The sequence below is a fragment of the Anolis carolinensis genome, chromosome 6 (assembly GCF_035594765.1).
Source record: "Anolis carolinensis isolate JA03-04 chromosome 6, rAnoCar3.1.pri, whole genome shotgun sequence".
In the NCBI taxonomy this organism is placed as follows: domain Eukaryota; kingdom Metazoa; phylum Chordata; class Lepidosauria; order Squamata; family Dactyloidae; genus Anolis; species Anolis carolinensis.
The window spans coordinates 34,046,792-34,061,872 of NC_085846.1; the positions used below are offsets into that span (position 1 = coordinate 34,046,792).

General features: G+C 40.9%; 1 protein-coding gene across 1 annotated transcript; it reads right to left on the reverse strand.

Moving 5' to 3' along the window:
- Positions 1–1,928: 1,928 nt before the first annotated feature.
- On the reverse strand, positions 1,929–13,725 carry LOC103279234 (melanoregulin). The gene is made up of 5 exons (XM_008113331.3): positions 13,388–13,725; positions 6,688–6,847; positions 5,629–5,719; positions 4,404–4,573; positions 1,929–3,798 (listed from the first exon to the last, which is right to left on the reverse strand). Exons 1-5 carry the CDS (start codon positions 13,462–13,464, stop codon positions 3,526–3,528), a joined length of 771 nt encoding a protein of 256 aa, XP_008111538.1. The 5' UTR covers positions 13,465–13,725; the 3' UTR covers positions 1,929–3,525.
- Positions 13,726–15,081: the final 1,356 nt, after the last annotated feature.

The following is a 15,081-nucleotide window of genomic DNA, read 5'->3' on the forward strand; positions in this document are numbered from 1 at the left end:
AAGCTACGCCTGTTCTTCTCAGCTGTCAGAAAGGACGATGGAGACAGTAAGGGTTGGAGGAGGTGCAAGTCCAGGTGGGATGCGAGTCCAGAGGTTTCCTACATTCCTTGCCAAGAATCTTGACTGGCACTTGAACTCTGGGTCGCAGACTTCAGGAAACAGCTGGCTAGATCCCTCTCTTGGCTTTTTGAGAAGAGAGAGAAAGAGAGAAGGAAAGGGGGGGGAATTTCTTGAGCTAGCCCTTTGTTCTCAGCAACTGGAGGCTCCACTATTTAGGAACAGGAGCCAGAAGGATTAGCCGTGGAGGGCACAGCAATCATGTCACCCCGGCTCAGCTGGCTTGTATGACAAGGACAGTTTGTACACAGAGATACAGGGAGACAGTAGTGATGACAGGAACAGGTGGTCAGGAAAAACAAAAGTGGACAGGCAAAAATGAGGAGGAGGGAGAGGAGGCGAGAAAGCTGATCTTATTTTCCCAAGGTACAGAGAAGGCCTTTCCTAGGCAGGCCAGTGTGCAGCGTCTATGTGTACAACATGTACCAATAATAACCTCCCCCTACAGCACCCAGCCAATTTCTAATTAACTCCCTGTCTGTGCCAAAAGTCTATTCCAGTAAGACGTGCGAGTATGAAAAGTAACTTAACCCGCATATATTGACACATTTTGCTGAATTTAATAGCTTCGGCCAATACCTTAAGGGAGTTTAAATTCCCACTATCAACCTCCCCTTGGACTTTTGAGATTTCTTTAAACCTATTTTACCCACCAAACTGGGGCTAGAAACTTTCTTAAGGTGTCCCCTCCTGGCAAACAGAAGGGATGCTCAATTGTGAAATGAAAATGGCCAGTTCTGGTGCCTCTGCAACCAAGTTGTAGAAAATTTCCAGTGTTGCAAAGAAGAGGTGTGTGTGTTTTCAAGTACTAAAAAGCATCTAATTGTACACCTTTTAGAGTAGAAATTTAGCAAAAATGGGTTTCACAGGAAAAAAGTGACATCTTGGCAACAAGAAAGTTTTCAATCAAGTCCACAATTCACTGTAGCAGTGTCATTAGCCCTAATCTAATTTACTTCTGAACTGCCTTTGCTCTTCCATCGAAAGGCTGAACTAGATCCTCGCCATGAAGGGTCCTCAACTTTTTCCTGTTTAGCTTGCATCTACTTTTAAAGAAATCTCTGGATCCTTCAGTTTGTGCAAATTGTTGTCCTGAGTTTCTCCTCTAATTTCTTTCTTAAATTTTGGAAAGAGTTGCCCTTTCCTAATTGATGTCTTATCTGACTACACATGATCTTGTTGTACCATTTCAATTAGGGTTTTATTCACACCACTTCATTGAAGCAGCCTTAACTCATGAAGTAAATGATAGGCCGGGTTTTAGCATACCAGCTGCAGTAAATCTTGTCAATCAAGAGGTTGACAGTTCGAAGCATGGGTCAGGGTGAGCTTCTGGCCTTTAGCCCAGCTTCTGCCTACCTAGCGGTTTGAAAGCAAAATGTGAGTTGATAAATAGGGACCGCTTTAAAGTGGGGAGGTATTTTAAGGGCACCCATAAGTAAATGCCAGAAAAATGCCAATCAAGGAGGAAGTTTACGAACAAAGCTCTTTGGCAGGGAGATGGAGCGACAGCCCCCCCATGGCCGGAACTGAGCACAAGCCTCCAAGATGCCAAAGATGGGAAATGCCCATATATACCTCTATCTATATACAATTGTCTGTCTTGTTAGTGTGTAAATGGCATTGAATGGTTGCCGCATATATACCGTATATACTCAAGTATAAGCCGACCCAAATATAAGCCAAGACACCTAATTTTACCCTAAAAAACTGGGAAAACTTATTGACTTGAGTATAAGCCGAGGGTGGGAAATGCAGCATCTACTGGTAAATTTCAAAATAAAAATAGATACCAATAAAATTACATTAACTGAGGCACCAGCAAGTTAAATATTTTTGAATATTTACCGTATTTCTAAGAAATACGTAAGAAAAACAGTAAACTAGCTCTGTAAGTGGAAAAGTAGGGTCAACAAAAACAATGTGGTATTAACAATAACTTAGCAACAACAACAACAATAAAATTTCATTTCTACCCCACCCTATCTCCCCATGAAGACTCAGGCCAGCTTCCAGCATAGTAATAGGCAACATTCAATGCCTATATAAACAATGCAGAGCTAGATATAGATCTATAATTGTATATACTAATTTCACATATGCATTTCCCCCCAAATGTTTGCAAATCCTCTTTATATATGTGCATTTCCCTCTTACATCTATCTAGAAATCTATATGTGTGTGTGTGCATTCCCCTGTAGTATTTCCAAGCCCTATATATCTATATTCATATATATCTAGCTAGACATCTCTCTATATATAGATAATTATATCTGCATAGGATTTGCAAAGACTTGCAAACATGTGAGGCAAAAAATTTATATATAAAATGTATACACATAGATACAGATATACAGGTATATGGAAATCTCTAGATATCTATATGTATATAGGATTTGTAAAGACTTGCAAACGTATGAGGGGAAATTCATATATAAAATTAATATATAGAGAGATTTAAAATATTTAGATACATAGGGATTGCAAAGGCTTGCAAGGGGAAGTGCCTACATATCTGTAGCAGAGATTAACAAATATTTCAGGGGAAAATGCTTTTATAAGATTAATGGGTATAATATATATTCTTATTCCTGATTTGCAAGGGCTTATTTTCCTTTTCAAAACATTCTCTTGGTTAAGAGCAAGGGAGGTTTTGGAAAAACAAAACCCTGATAAGGGAGAAGAGAAATATATCTTATATTGTAAGCAATGGCCTCCAGGCTCTGCTGCCCAGCTTGACCTTGACCCCATTATAAGCCGAGGGAGACTTTTTCAGCTGATAAAAAGGGCTGAAAAACTCGGCTTATCTTCGAGTATATACGGTATGTTTTTTTATCTGCTCTGGACCCCCTTTGGTGTGAGAAGGGCGGAATCTATAAATAAACATTCTAGTGGCAAAGGCTAAGTGTCAAAATTTTCATTGCTTCTGAGCTCTTTCTGCAGCTTTTGACATTTTGGATCATGGTTGGCATAATTACAAATTATGGGGAATGCTTTGTTGTTTGATTATTCCTCCTCTGTTTCATTTTGAGGATCTAAGTCAAAATGTGCCCGTTAACTGTAGATGTGTCACCAGGATTAGTTCAGGGTTTTCTCTTTTCATTATACACTCTCTTGCTTGGATTTCTTTCAGGACTTGGTTTCCAGTATCACAATTTTGCAGATGTCACACACATTTTCCAGAGTTTTAAGTCAATTGATTCCCTTGATTGGAAATCTTTGATTCAGCAGATGAGGCTGCTGAATTGTCCTTGAGACTCATGAGATGGGTAGGGGCTGTTGGGGTGTGGAGGGTTTCATTTCATGCATTGTTATAATCTTACTTGTTATTGCCCTTGTCCTTGATTGGAATTGTTGATGTTCTGCCCTTTGGTAAAAAGGCCGTTATATATAAATATCATCATCATCTCATTCTAAATCAACATCTAAATCAACATCCTCTATTTCTTCTTCCACCACTTCGGCCTCTTCCTCAGCCTCTTCCTCAACCTCTTCCTCAGCCTCTTCCTCAGCTTCTTCCTCTTCTTGAGCTTCACTGCCCAATTTGACTAAGACAGGACCAGGAGGTGGAGGACCTCCATCGCTGGAAGATGAGTCATCCTCTTCTTCCTCCTCCACGGGGTAAAAATGGCGAGCTGCCGATAGGAAGTCATCCCCTATATCCAGGAGAAGGAGCCTGTCCTGGAATTGGAGAATGGGGGAGGTGTGGGAGTGGAGTAGAGAAAAATATTAAAGAAATATGGACACGTGGTCATTTACCATGTATCCCCTCCCACAAAAAAAGGACGATCTTTTCTGGTAAGGGACAAGATTCAGTGTCAGTGCACATGTACAAAGGTGTGTGTACATATTATCTCTCTTCCATCCTCCCACCCGACCCTGACACATAAAGTTGATTTAAACTTCTCTCTTTTTTATCCAGTGAGATATCGGGTTTGGGGTATGTATATGAGAAAGACCCTCTCACAAACCCCACCAGCCAGCACAAAGATGGATGATTTTTTGTTGCTGTTAGCAGCAGACAAGCAACTGTTTGGAAGAAAATCAGGAGGGGAAGTGATGGGAAAAAACTATGTGGGATGCCACCGAGCAGCAGTGGTCGTGTCAGTGGTTTCAATGGCTACATCAAGGGCAGCTAAGGGTTGCATGTGGTCCCAGGGCCACAGGTGAGGTAGATATGTCTTGACCTAGCAGAGCTGGCAAAAAACCCTTTTGGGGACTTCAGCTCTCAAAACCCCCAGTCTGTTGTTTTTTTTAAACTTCCCACACTTTCCTCTCCTACTCACAAGAACAAAAAGGTATCTCTCTGGTGGGCCAGTACCACGGTTACGACCAAAAATGGTTGTCTGTTCAGCCAGGAAATTGAGGAGCTTGCGGGCCTCCTGAGGCTTGCGGAGGGATTCGTATGACGTGCCGGAGGTGACAGTGAGTAGACCATCTGCTTCATTTTTGAATCCTGCATTAACAAGTAACCACTTAACCCTTAATGTTCATGATCCAAAATGCTCTTCTGTCATTTTTCTTAGACAACTTTTATATTGTTAGATAGCTACTTCTCATAAAAATAACAAATTTTCAAACAAACCTTAATCCAGCAAACAAAAATATTATATTTTCACAAATAATAATAATAATAATAATAATAATAATAATAATAAATATTTATTTGTATCTCGTTTTTCTTCCAAGGGCTTCCAAACACTTCTAAACAACTCAAGAATCTAAAACCAGTATGAAGCCTATCATGAACAATTTTTTAAAATTCAACACACTTCAAATTGATTTTTCTAAAAAAATTCGCATTTGAGACTTCAACCACGTATAATCTTAAAACAACTGGAGAAATAAAAACATTTTCATCTGGGACCAAACATAACATAAGATTTTTTCATACACTGCTGGCAAGGGCACCCAGAAAAGGTCCATTGCACTCTCAAGCACTTTTTGTATTCCCATGTGGAAGGAAATTGACTTTTTCCTGTTCCCAATCTATTTAGAACTTTAAGACTTTGACCTTAGCTTGTTTTAAAAACATATTTATCAAGAATTTAAGCAACAAACTTGTGACATTGTAAAAGCTCTTTCCAGAATAAATCAGATGGTGAATGCACTTATTTTCCTATTGTGTTTTATATTCTGTTTCCAATGTTTAATAACTGTAATTCAGACATTACGTTTTAACAGCAACATCTAAGATCATACAGTTTCAAATAATACTGGGACTTTTATGCCAATATGCTTATGTTTTGATGTAAAATGGTTTTTCAGACACAATCCCAGCTTGATAAAAGAGGGACATTTAGATTTAAATGTAATGTATTTGTCAAGGCTGTAAAATAAAACGAAGAAATTGACATTTGCTGAAAATAATGTCCTTGATGCCAATAGACGAGAACGCGAATCAAAATGAAACTGCGGATAATCAGTAATGGTACTGTAACTGTTATATTAATCCATTTCTTTTTTTAGTTGTATTAGAAATTCTCAGAGTGAAAATCAAGAATATCATACCTAAGGCATCCAGGACATGTTTCCATCTGTCTTTCACCTTCTGACGAATCTGTCGCTGGGCAATGATGTCAATGCTCAAACGTCGGTAACCCTTGGTTAAGATAAAGGAGAACATAAAAACAATGAACTCCTGAACTACAATTATGAGCAAAACATCCATGACGGGCAAGATCTGTTTGGGGAATGGGCCTGTACAAAACAAGGATCTTTGTGGGATCTTGTGGGGACATGAGAAACAGTGAGAGATAAGTGGACACAGTCGGAGATGTTGTAAGGTGATGGATATATTAAATTTACAGGATCTTACAGCACATTGTGTTTGGCATGGAATTCAATGCCCTGGGAATTACATTGAATTTTAAACTCTTATAGCCCTTATAGGTTAGCGGGTTGACTCCGGGAAGTAGAGTGAGCTCCCACTGTCAGCACCAGCTTCTGCCAACCTAGCAGTTCAAAAACATCAATAGGTACCGCTCCGATGGGAAGGCAACAGTGCTGTATACAGTCATGCCAGCCACATGACCTTGGAGGTGTCTACGGACAATGCCGGCTCTCCGGCTTAGAAATGGAGATGAGCACCAACACTCAGAGTTGGACACGTCTGGACTTAACATCAGGGGAAAGCCTTTACCTATACCTTATAGCCCTGGTGACTGTGATAATGAGCTTGATAAGACATGTATAAAGCAGTCCAGCCTATTTTGAACACCAGCATTAGACTAGCTGTGGGAATTGTGTGGCTCCCCAAATGTTGTTGAATTGCAGCTCCTAGCAGCCCTAAACAACACACCCAGTGGGAAGGAATGCTGAAAGTTATGATTTAAGGTGAGGGCCACATCCTTCCCATCCCTGTTTTCGTCAGAGCTACATGTACACATGTTCCATTTTTATATCATCATTTCCCTATTGTTTCAAGGCATTGTCAGAATCCTTGCAGTGACACATAAATAGGGACAGTAGCAAAAAGGCACATGCCTAGCTCTATCTGGTGGTGCGGAGGGGACATTTACATAATTAACTTCTCTACAGGAAAATGTCCTGTATGGCCAAGCAACTGACCTCTGATCCACGGCGCAGTTTTGACCTCTTCTGCAGCATCGTAAACAGCTGACGATCATCATCCCGTTCCATGTGGGTGCTATCCACAGGCTCGTTCCATAGGTTTTCTGCTTCTGCTTTCCGCTTTTTCTGTAAGTTGTTGATGTACTGAAGCGTGTCACTGTAATTAAAAAAAATTATGTAGTGTAGCTGGTTTCCAAAATCCAATCCGAACCTAACACTTATGGTGCGGTAAACCCGTTTCCTTTAGGACTGCACCATTTTAAATTGCAGGCAAAAGTTCAAACACATGCAAGATTTTGTTTATTTAAATGTTCCCCAAGTTAAATTGAAGATGTTTAGGACCTACAAGGGGTGGGGGTTCAACCCAGAGAGCCAAGGACCGACCCTGTTAATTTCTGGTGGCCCCTCTCTTTATAAAACACCTCTATTAGCACTCTTCCATAGCATTATTTTACAAAGCTTATCAAAACTTGGGAAAAGAGTATGGCAGGGCTGTATACTTTCGCCCTACCTATTCAACTTGTATGCAGAACACATCATGCGATGTGCGGGGCTTGATGAATCCAAGACTGGAGTTAAAATTTCTGGAAGAAACATTAACAAACTTGCAGATGATACAACCTTGATGGCTGAAAGCGAGGAGGAGCCGAGGAGTCTTATAACCAAGTTCAAAGAAGAAAGTGCAAAAGCTGGGTTGCAGTTAAACATCAAGAAAACCAAGATTATGGCAACCAGACTGATTGATAACTGGCAAATAGAGGAAGAAAACACGGAGGCAGTGACAGACTTTGTATTTCTAGGTGCAAAGATTACTGCAGATCCAGACTGCAGCCAGGAAATCAGAAGACGTTTACTTCTTGGGAGGAGAGCAATGACCAATCTCAATAAAATAGTGAAGAGAAGAGACATAACACTAGCAACAAAGGTTCACATAGTTAAAGCAATGGTATTCCTCGTAGATGCCAGAGCTGGACCATAAGGAAGGCTGAGCGAAGGAAGGTAAGACACTTTTGAACTGTGGTATTTGAGGAAAATTCTGAAAGTGCCTTGGACCGCAAGAAGATCCAACCAGGCGGTCCTCCAGGAAATAATGCCTGACAGCTCACTGGAGGGAAGGATATTAGAAGCAAAGATGAAGTACTTTGGCCACATAATGAGAAGACAGCTTGGAGAAGAGAATGATGCTGGGGAAAATGGAAGGAAAAAGGAAGAGAGGCCGACCAAGGGGAAGGTGGATGGATGGTATCCTTGAAGTGACTGGCTTGACCTTGAAGGAGCTGGGGGTGGTGATGACTGAGAGGGAGCTCTGGCGTGGGCTGGTCCATGAGGTCACAAAGAGTCAGAAACGACTGAACAAATAAACAACATCAAAACATGTAGCTCTTCAGGTATTTTCTTGGCTTTTTGCTACAACCTTTTACTGGAAGCTGACCCCACTACAGGGGCTCGAAAGTTTCACCTTGCAAAATGTCTCTTGGAGACCTTGTCTAAGCTTACTATCTGATCTATTTTTTTCAGTTCACAAAACATTTTATAAGGAGGATTAAAAGGGAATTGTTTGATTCCCTGCCATCATCTGCAGTTTGAAGCAGCACAGTCCTATGCAGACCAAGGCTTCTATATGTTCTTATTACTATAATGAGATTTTTAGTGTTTAGAGCTTACTGTTAGGATGACCATCTTGATCAAGGGAATCTTGATTGCCCCCTGTGGAGCAGTGGGTTAAACCCTTGTGCCGGCAGGACTGATGACTTGAAGGTTGGGTTGCTGACCTGAAGGTTGCTGGTTCGAATCCAACCCAGAGAAAGCGCGAATGATCTCCCTCTATCAGCTCCATGTGGGGAGATGAGAATAGCCTCCCACAAGGATGGTAAAAAAATCAAAACAACTGGGGTCCCCTGGGCAACATCCTTGGAGACAGCCAATTCTCACACCAGAAGCAACTTGTAGTTTCTCAAGTTGCTCCTGACACGAAAAAAAAAAATGGATTGCAACCCCTACCTGGAGGACTCTGAAAGCTGCTATCCCAAAACATGACATTTTAAAACTTATGAGCTTGTCCTCTGTTCCATACATTTTCACCTAAAAGTTTTCAGATCAATTATTAAAACAGTGTTAAACATCTTGGTCCTAAATTCATTGGGGACTAAATCTTTACATATCTGATCCTCACGTACACAGATGAATAATTTGCAAAGTGTTCTTGCTATGGGAGAACATGAAGATTTTTATGTTGTATTCTAGCACTACTCATATGTTGCAAAATGTTCTAAGAAAGGAGAAAAGTACAAAAAATTATTCTTTCCAGTGGGGTTTCTTGAATCTTGGAAACTCTTTTCTCAAGACACAAACAACAACGGATGTTTTTCTGTCTGATTCAGCTGCATTTTTCCTTATGGAGATGTTCCTCAGACAACTGAAATAGTCCACGTGAAAGTGGAAAATCTCCAATAAACACACACTACTTTTAAAAATCTGGAAGAATACCTCTGCCCTCCAGTGCAATTTTATGGTCAATTTCTGCCAGAAGTTGGCCATAGACTCAACCTACAAATGTTTAGATAGGTGTTCTCTCCAGGAATCTAGAGACTAGGGAACCTAGAGAAATTAGAGAGATTAAACAATTGTGTGAATAATTAAAGCCACAATTGTTCAACCAATAATGTGGAAAGCTGACTGTACTAGAAGCTCCTGGATTGACTCCAGGATTCTCACTCAAGGCAAAATAGCAGCAGAGATATAAGAAGTCTTCTTTCTATCCCTCTTGTTGCTGCTGTTCACGTGCTAGACCTACAGAAGGCATGAAAGGCATGGCTGGCACTGCTGAAATGAAGAGACCTTTGTTGATAATAAGAAATATAACTTAGATTTGGAGGCCCCTGGTGGCACAGCTGGTTAAACCGCTGAGCTGCTGAATTTGCTGACTGAAAGACTGGCGGTTTGAATTGGGGAGCGGGGTGAGCTCCTGCTGTTAGCCCCAGCTTCCGCCAACCTAACAGTTCAAAGACATGTGAGTAGATCATTAGGCACCACTCCGATGGGAAGGTAATGGCGCTCCATGCAGTCATGTGGCCACATGACCTTGGAGATGTCTACAAATAACACCGGTTCTTCGTCTTAGAAATGGAGATTAGGACCAACCCCCAGAGTCGGTTATGACTAGACTTACTGTCAGGGGAAAACCTTTACCTTTACTTCTACCTTAGATTTCAAAAAGGATATAAAAAGCATGGTTCCCATGGGTGAGCGGAGATTTGAACCCTGGTCTCCAGAATCAATATCCAGTAACATTTTCTATTTACAGCCAGCCCTTGGTATCTGCTGGGGTTTGATGGTCCATGTCCTTCAATGGGTATACTCAAATTCCATATATAAGGGCATACTAAAATGGTATCCCTAATTTGAAATGGAAGAATCGAGATTTGACTTTTGTTTTTGTTTTTTTGCTTTTTTGTTTAAATCAAGTTTTGGATGTTTGAATCTGTGGATATGAATGGCTGACTGTACTATTAAAATGTACTACATTTTTATAAAATGCATAGATTTTTCCGGTATTAAATCATCTCATCACATTTATGTTTTTAAAAATATCATAAATCCTGCCTCAAGCTATGAGGAGAGGCAGGTAAGAATAAAATTATTATTATTATTATTATTATTATTATTATTATTATTATTATTATTATTATTTCAACACAGATTGTGCTCTGACTTATAGGAAACACTGTTTGAATATCAAGCAAGAAGTGGGTGTTAGAAATAACATCATACGAAAGCTGATTGGCACAATCTGGGGATCACAGCCACACACAGTGAAGGTATCTGCCCTTTCGCTTTGCTACTGTGCTGTTGAGTACGCATGCCCAGTGTGGAATGCATCTCACCATGTTAAAACAGTGGATGTGGCTCTTGTTGAGACATGCCGCATTATCACAGGATGTTTACACCCTACACCACTGGAGAAACTATACTGTTTAGTCAGTATTGCACCACCTGACAGCCACTGGGAAGTAGCAGCCTGTAATGTGAAAAAGTACGTGTGAAAAAGATCTTGGCGTCCTCATGGACAACAAGTTAAACATGAGCCTACAATGTGATGTGGTAGCGAAAAAAGCCAATGGGATTTTGGCCTGCATCAATAGGAGTATAGTGGAACTCTCTGTCCCGGAGTGTGGTAGAGGCTACTTCTTTGGAGACTTTTAAGTAGAGGCTGGATGGCCATCTGTCAGGGGTGCTTTGAGTGTGTTTTTCCTGCTTCTTGGCAGGGGGTTGGACTGGATGGCCCATGAGGTCTCTTCCAACTCTATGATTCTATGAAAGGACCAAGGCATTGACATCTCCAGCCCATCCTCTGTTTGGATATCAGCAAGCCAACACCTTAAATCAAGAAATAGCTTCCTATTAACTACAGAGATACTTGCAATAACACCCCAGCAAGCAAGAGTCCAAAAGTGGCAGGTTAAAACCTGGAACCTCAATCAGTGGCTGATACCAGATGAGAAACTCCCCTGCACCCGCCCCCAGGTACACAGAAGACTGGGCAACTTGGAAGGCTGTGAACAGACTGCAACTAGCAAAAAACATATTTTAAGAGAGACTGATTGCATAGTGCGAGAGCCAGTGTGATATAGTGGATTCAGTGTTGGGCTATGGCTCTAGAAACCAGGGTTTGAATCCCAGCTGAATCATGGAACCAATTTGGTGACCCTGAGCTGATAGGAATATCAGTCCAACAATACCTTACAGGCCATATTCCCATAGCAATTCAGAGTACCAGAACTGAATGGAGTTCACATTCTGTTGTGCAAAACTCCAGTTCATTACTCCCAAGCTTTCATAATTTCAGCAATCTAGTTGTGTGTGTGTGTGTGAAGATCAGTGATTATCATCTTAAATAACCAAGAATAAAAAATATTTGCTGATCTGTTATGGAATCACCCAGATATTTACCAGTAGTTCCAGATCTGTCTTCTGATCTGCTCACATCCCTGAGGCTGTTCTGCACTAGCTATATAGTATCACGGCTCTACTTTTTCCTTGAAACTTTCCTATGGGATTTTCAGGTTTACAGTCTGGCGAAAAGCATGTTAAATTCTCAGCCAGAAAGCTCTAGTTCATCACTGGAATGCAAACCCCAGGATTCCATAGGATGCAACCAGAGAAGCTAACAAGAGAAGCATAGTATGAGTGGGGTATATAATGGCTCCTGGTCTATTTTGACACAATGTGAGTGTATATAGAAATACAGCTTGACACCATTTTAATTGCCATGGCTCAACACTAAGGGATAATGGGAGTTGTAGTTATACAAAGTTGTTAGCATTCTATGGCAGAGTGCAAATGCCTCACCAAACTACACATCCCAGGATCACATAGCACTGAACCATGACTGTTAAAGTTTTGACAAAGTGTATTCATTCTATAGTGTAGATGCATCCTCTATCTCTGCCATTCACAGTTCAGAATCTTTTGATCAGAGCTGCTAAGATCAGAATCTGAAGTCTTCCAAGCATCCATTATACCACTGGTGCTACCAATGATTAGGATGAAAATACATCATTAGTATTTTAAGTGTCTTTATTTTGATGCAAATATGTTGCTTAAGATGCACAGCAGTTTTGCCTTTAATGTTCAGATTTCCCTTCTCCAATTAAAGCTGATGTCCAAGGTACAGTTAACATAATTCCCTGACATTTGAAAATTGCATTTTCAAAGAAGTCTCTTGTGTTGACAAACACAGAATTAGGAGGCCAATTGAAAAATATGAAACTATACTGAAGGCAGTAAAGGACAGTCATGGCAAACAAGTTGGAATACTTTTCTATGCACTAACAACAAATTAACTCCCAGCGATTATTTTTTGTGTTGCCATAATTGAAAGATTGGAAAAGTTATTTTTTGAACTACAAATCCCAGACCCTTCCATCTAGTATAGTCATCCGAGAGAGAAATGTCCTCTGGCTTGAAGGAAGTTGGGAATAGTCAATACAAACAAAATAGTCTGCTCTCTATATTCGCAGATTCTGTATCCACGCATTCAACCAACCAAAGTTTATAAATATTTCCGGTTCCAATCCCCAACCCCCCCCCCCCCCCAAAAAAAAGGCAAACCTTGATTTTGCCAGTTTATGTATGTAAGAGTCACCCTTTTACTATATGCCCTTGTATATCATGGGACTTGAGCAGCCATGGATTTTGTTATCTATGGGAGTCTTGGAATCAAACTCCAGTGGATTTTTTTTCGTGTCAGGAGCAACTTGAAAATCCGCAAGTTGCTTCTGGTGTGAGAGAACTGGCTGTCTGCAAGGATGTTGTACAGGAGACACCCTGATGTTTGGGTGTTTTACCATCCTTGCGGGAGGCTTCTCTCATGTCCCCGCATAGGGAGCTAGAGCTGACAGAGGGAGCTCATCCATGCTCTCCCTGGATTTGAACCGGCAACCTTCAGGTCAGCAGCCCTGATGGCACAAAGGTTTAACCCATTGCGCCACTGAGGGCTCCTACTCCAATGGATATTCCTTCCCAATATATCTTCTTCCTTCCTTTCCTTCAACACAGATAGCTATCATGCAGCTCCATTTTGAGAGCATAATTACGTGTGAATACATACAAATACATGCTATTGCATAACTTATTACCCAATCTCGAGGAATGATCAGTATAACACAGAGAGATGGCAATTTCCTGGATCACATACCCAACTACCAGTGGATTCTTCTCCAGTTCTTCTTCATTATAGCAGCAGCAACAGCAAACTCTGCACCAGAAATCCATCTCTGACTCTGCTTTGCAAATCTTGGCCGGTCTTAAGATATCCCTGTGACTAGCATATCAAAATGTAATAAATAAAATAAAAATGGTATTGGGGGGGGGATCGCCAAGTCTGATGTTAATCCTAAAGAACTGGGCTCAAAAAGAGGCAGTTTTAAATTTCTCTTTTCAGACGCATCTACAGGTCATAAGTAGCTATCATGTGAGATAGTTCTTCCATCGCTAAAGGCGTTTAAACACAATGGGCAGTCTAAAACAGTACACTGCGGCCTTGCCATTTATATGGAAAGAAAAGTAGGCTTGTTTCCCCCCCCCCCCTTAATTTCGAGGGGAGGAAAAGAGCACAGGGTTAAAGGCAAATTGGGAGGTACTGCAGAATCCCATGAAGGGGGAAAAAGTGTGTGAAAAGACAGGAGAATGAAATTTTCCCCGTTGTCTATTGGTTACTGGAAGTTCTGCAAATTTGTTATGTAAAAATGGGCACTCTGTTTGTGTTATCCTTATTCTGTACATTTCAGAGTTGTATAAAAGGATGGCTCATTTTAACCTCACAGCCACTTTTGTCAGATTAAGTAATCTAAGACCATAATTTGTAAACAATTATTATTATTGGGTTGCTGTGAGTCTTTCGGGTTGTACGGCCATGTTCCAGAAGCTTTCTCTCCTGACGTATGACCCACATCTGCGGCAGGCATCCTGAGATTGTGAGGTGCCACAGGAATGGCTATAACTGGCACACCAGTCAAAATCAGTACCAAGCATCCCAAAAATCTACACATTTAACCTACCCTCACAGAAGTAGTCACATATAAACATAAAATCTTGTGGGTAGGGAACACGCAGCTCTCTCAGTGAACACTACAACTCCCATCAGTTTTCCTCTGGCCAGGGCGGGTGAAGTTAATGCCAGAAGTTGGTTACTCATGGTACATGTTCATTACAAGGTTCACTTCATGAAACTTTATAATAAGTTTGTAAGTCTTTGCAGGTATCACAAGGTGCTGCGTCTAGCCACAGGGTTGCTCAGGGAGTAGCATAGCCCAGATGTTTGTTGTTGTTACATGCCTTCAAGCTGACTTTGACTGATGGCAACCCTATCATAAGATTCTCTTGGCAAGTTTCATCTTGAAGAAGTTTACCATTGAATTTCACCAAAACTGAATGTGGCCAAGGTCACCCTGTGCCTCTCTGGCGTTCAAACCACTATATCATAAGGACTCTAATAATCAAGGTAATTCTAGTTTGATATTGTTCAGAATGTTTCCATAGCAGCTAGTCAATAAACACATATGGTCTTACAGAATGATAGGTTTAGGATTGTTTGTAAAGAGGTATTAACAGTGCAAAAGCAAAGGGAGGCCAGGAGAAATAAGGTCCAACATTGACATTCAATTCAGAACTGCTGTAGGGATACTGGCAGTAAAATCCAGAGTGAACCTGTCCTGCTGCCACATCTGGTATCAGCAGAGAAGCAGAAGTTACTCTGCTTGAAGAGGAGCTGCAGTGAAATAGTGCTTTCCCCCATCCTACTATCTTTTGTTGAACTGCTTTTTTAAAACTAAGCCTTACAAGTGACGAAAATTGAGCAATCATCTTAAATTGACACATACACCAAGCCAC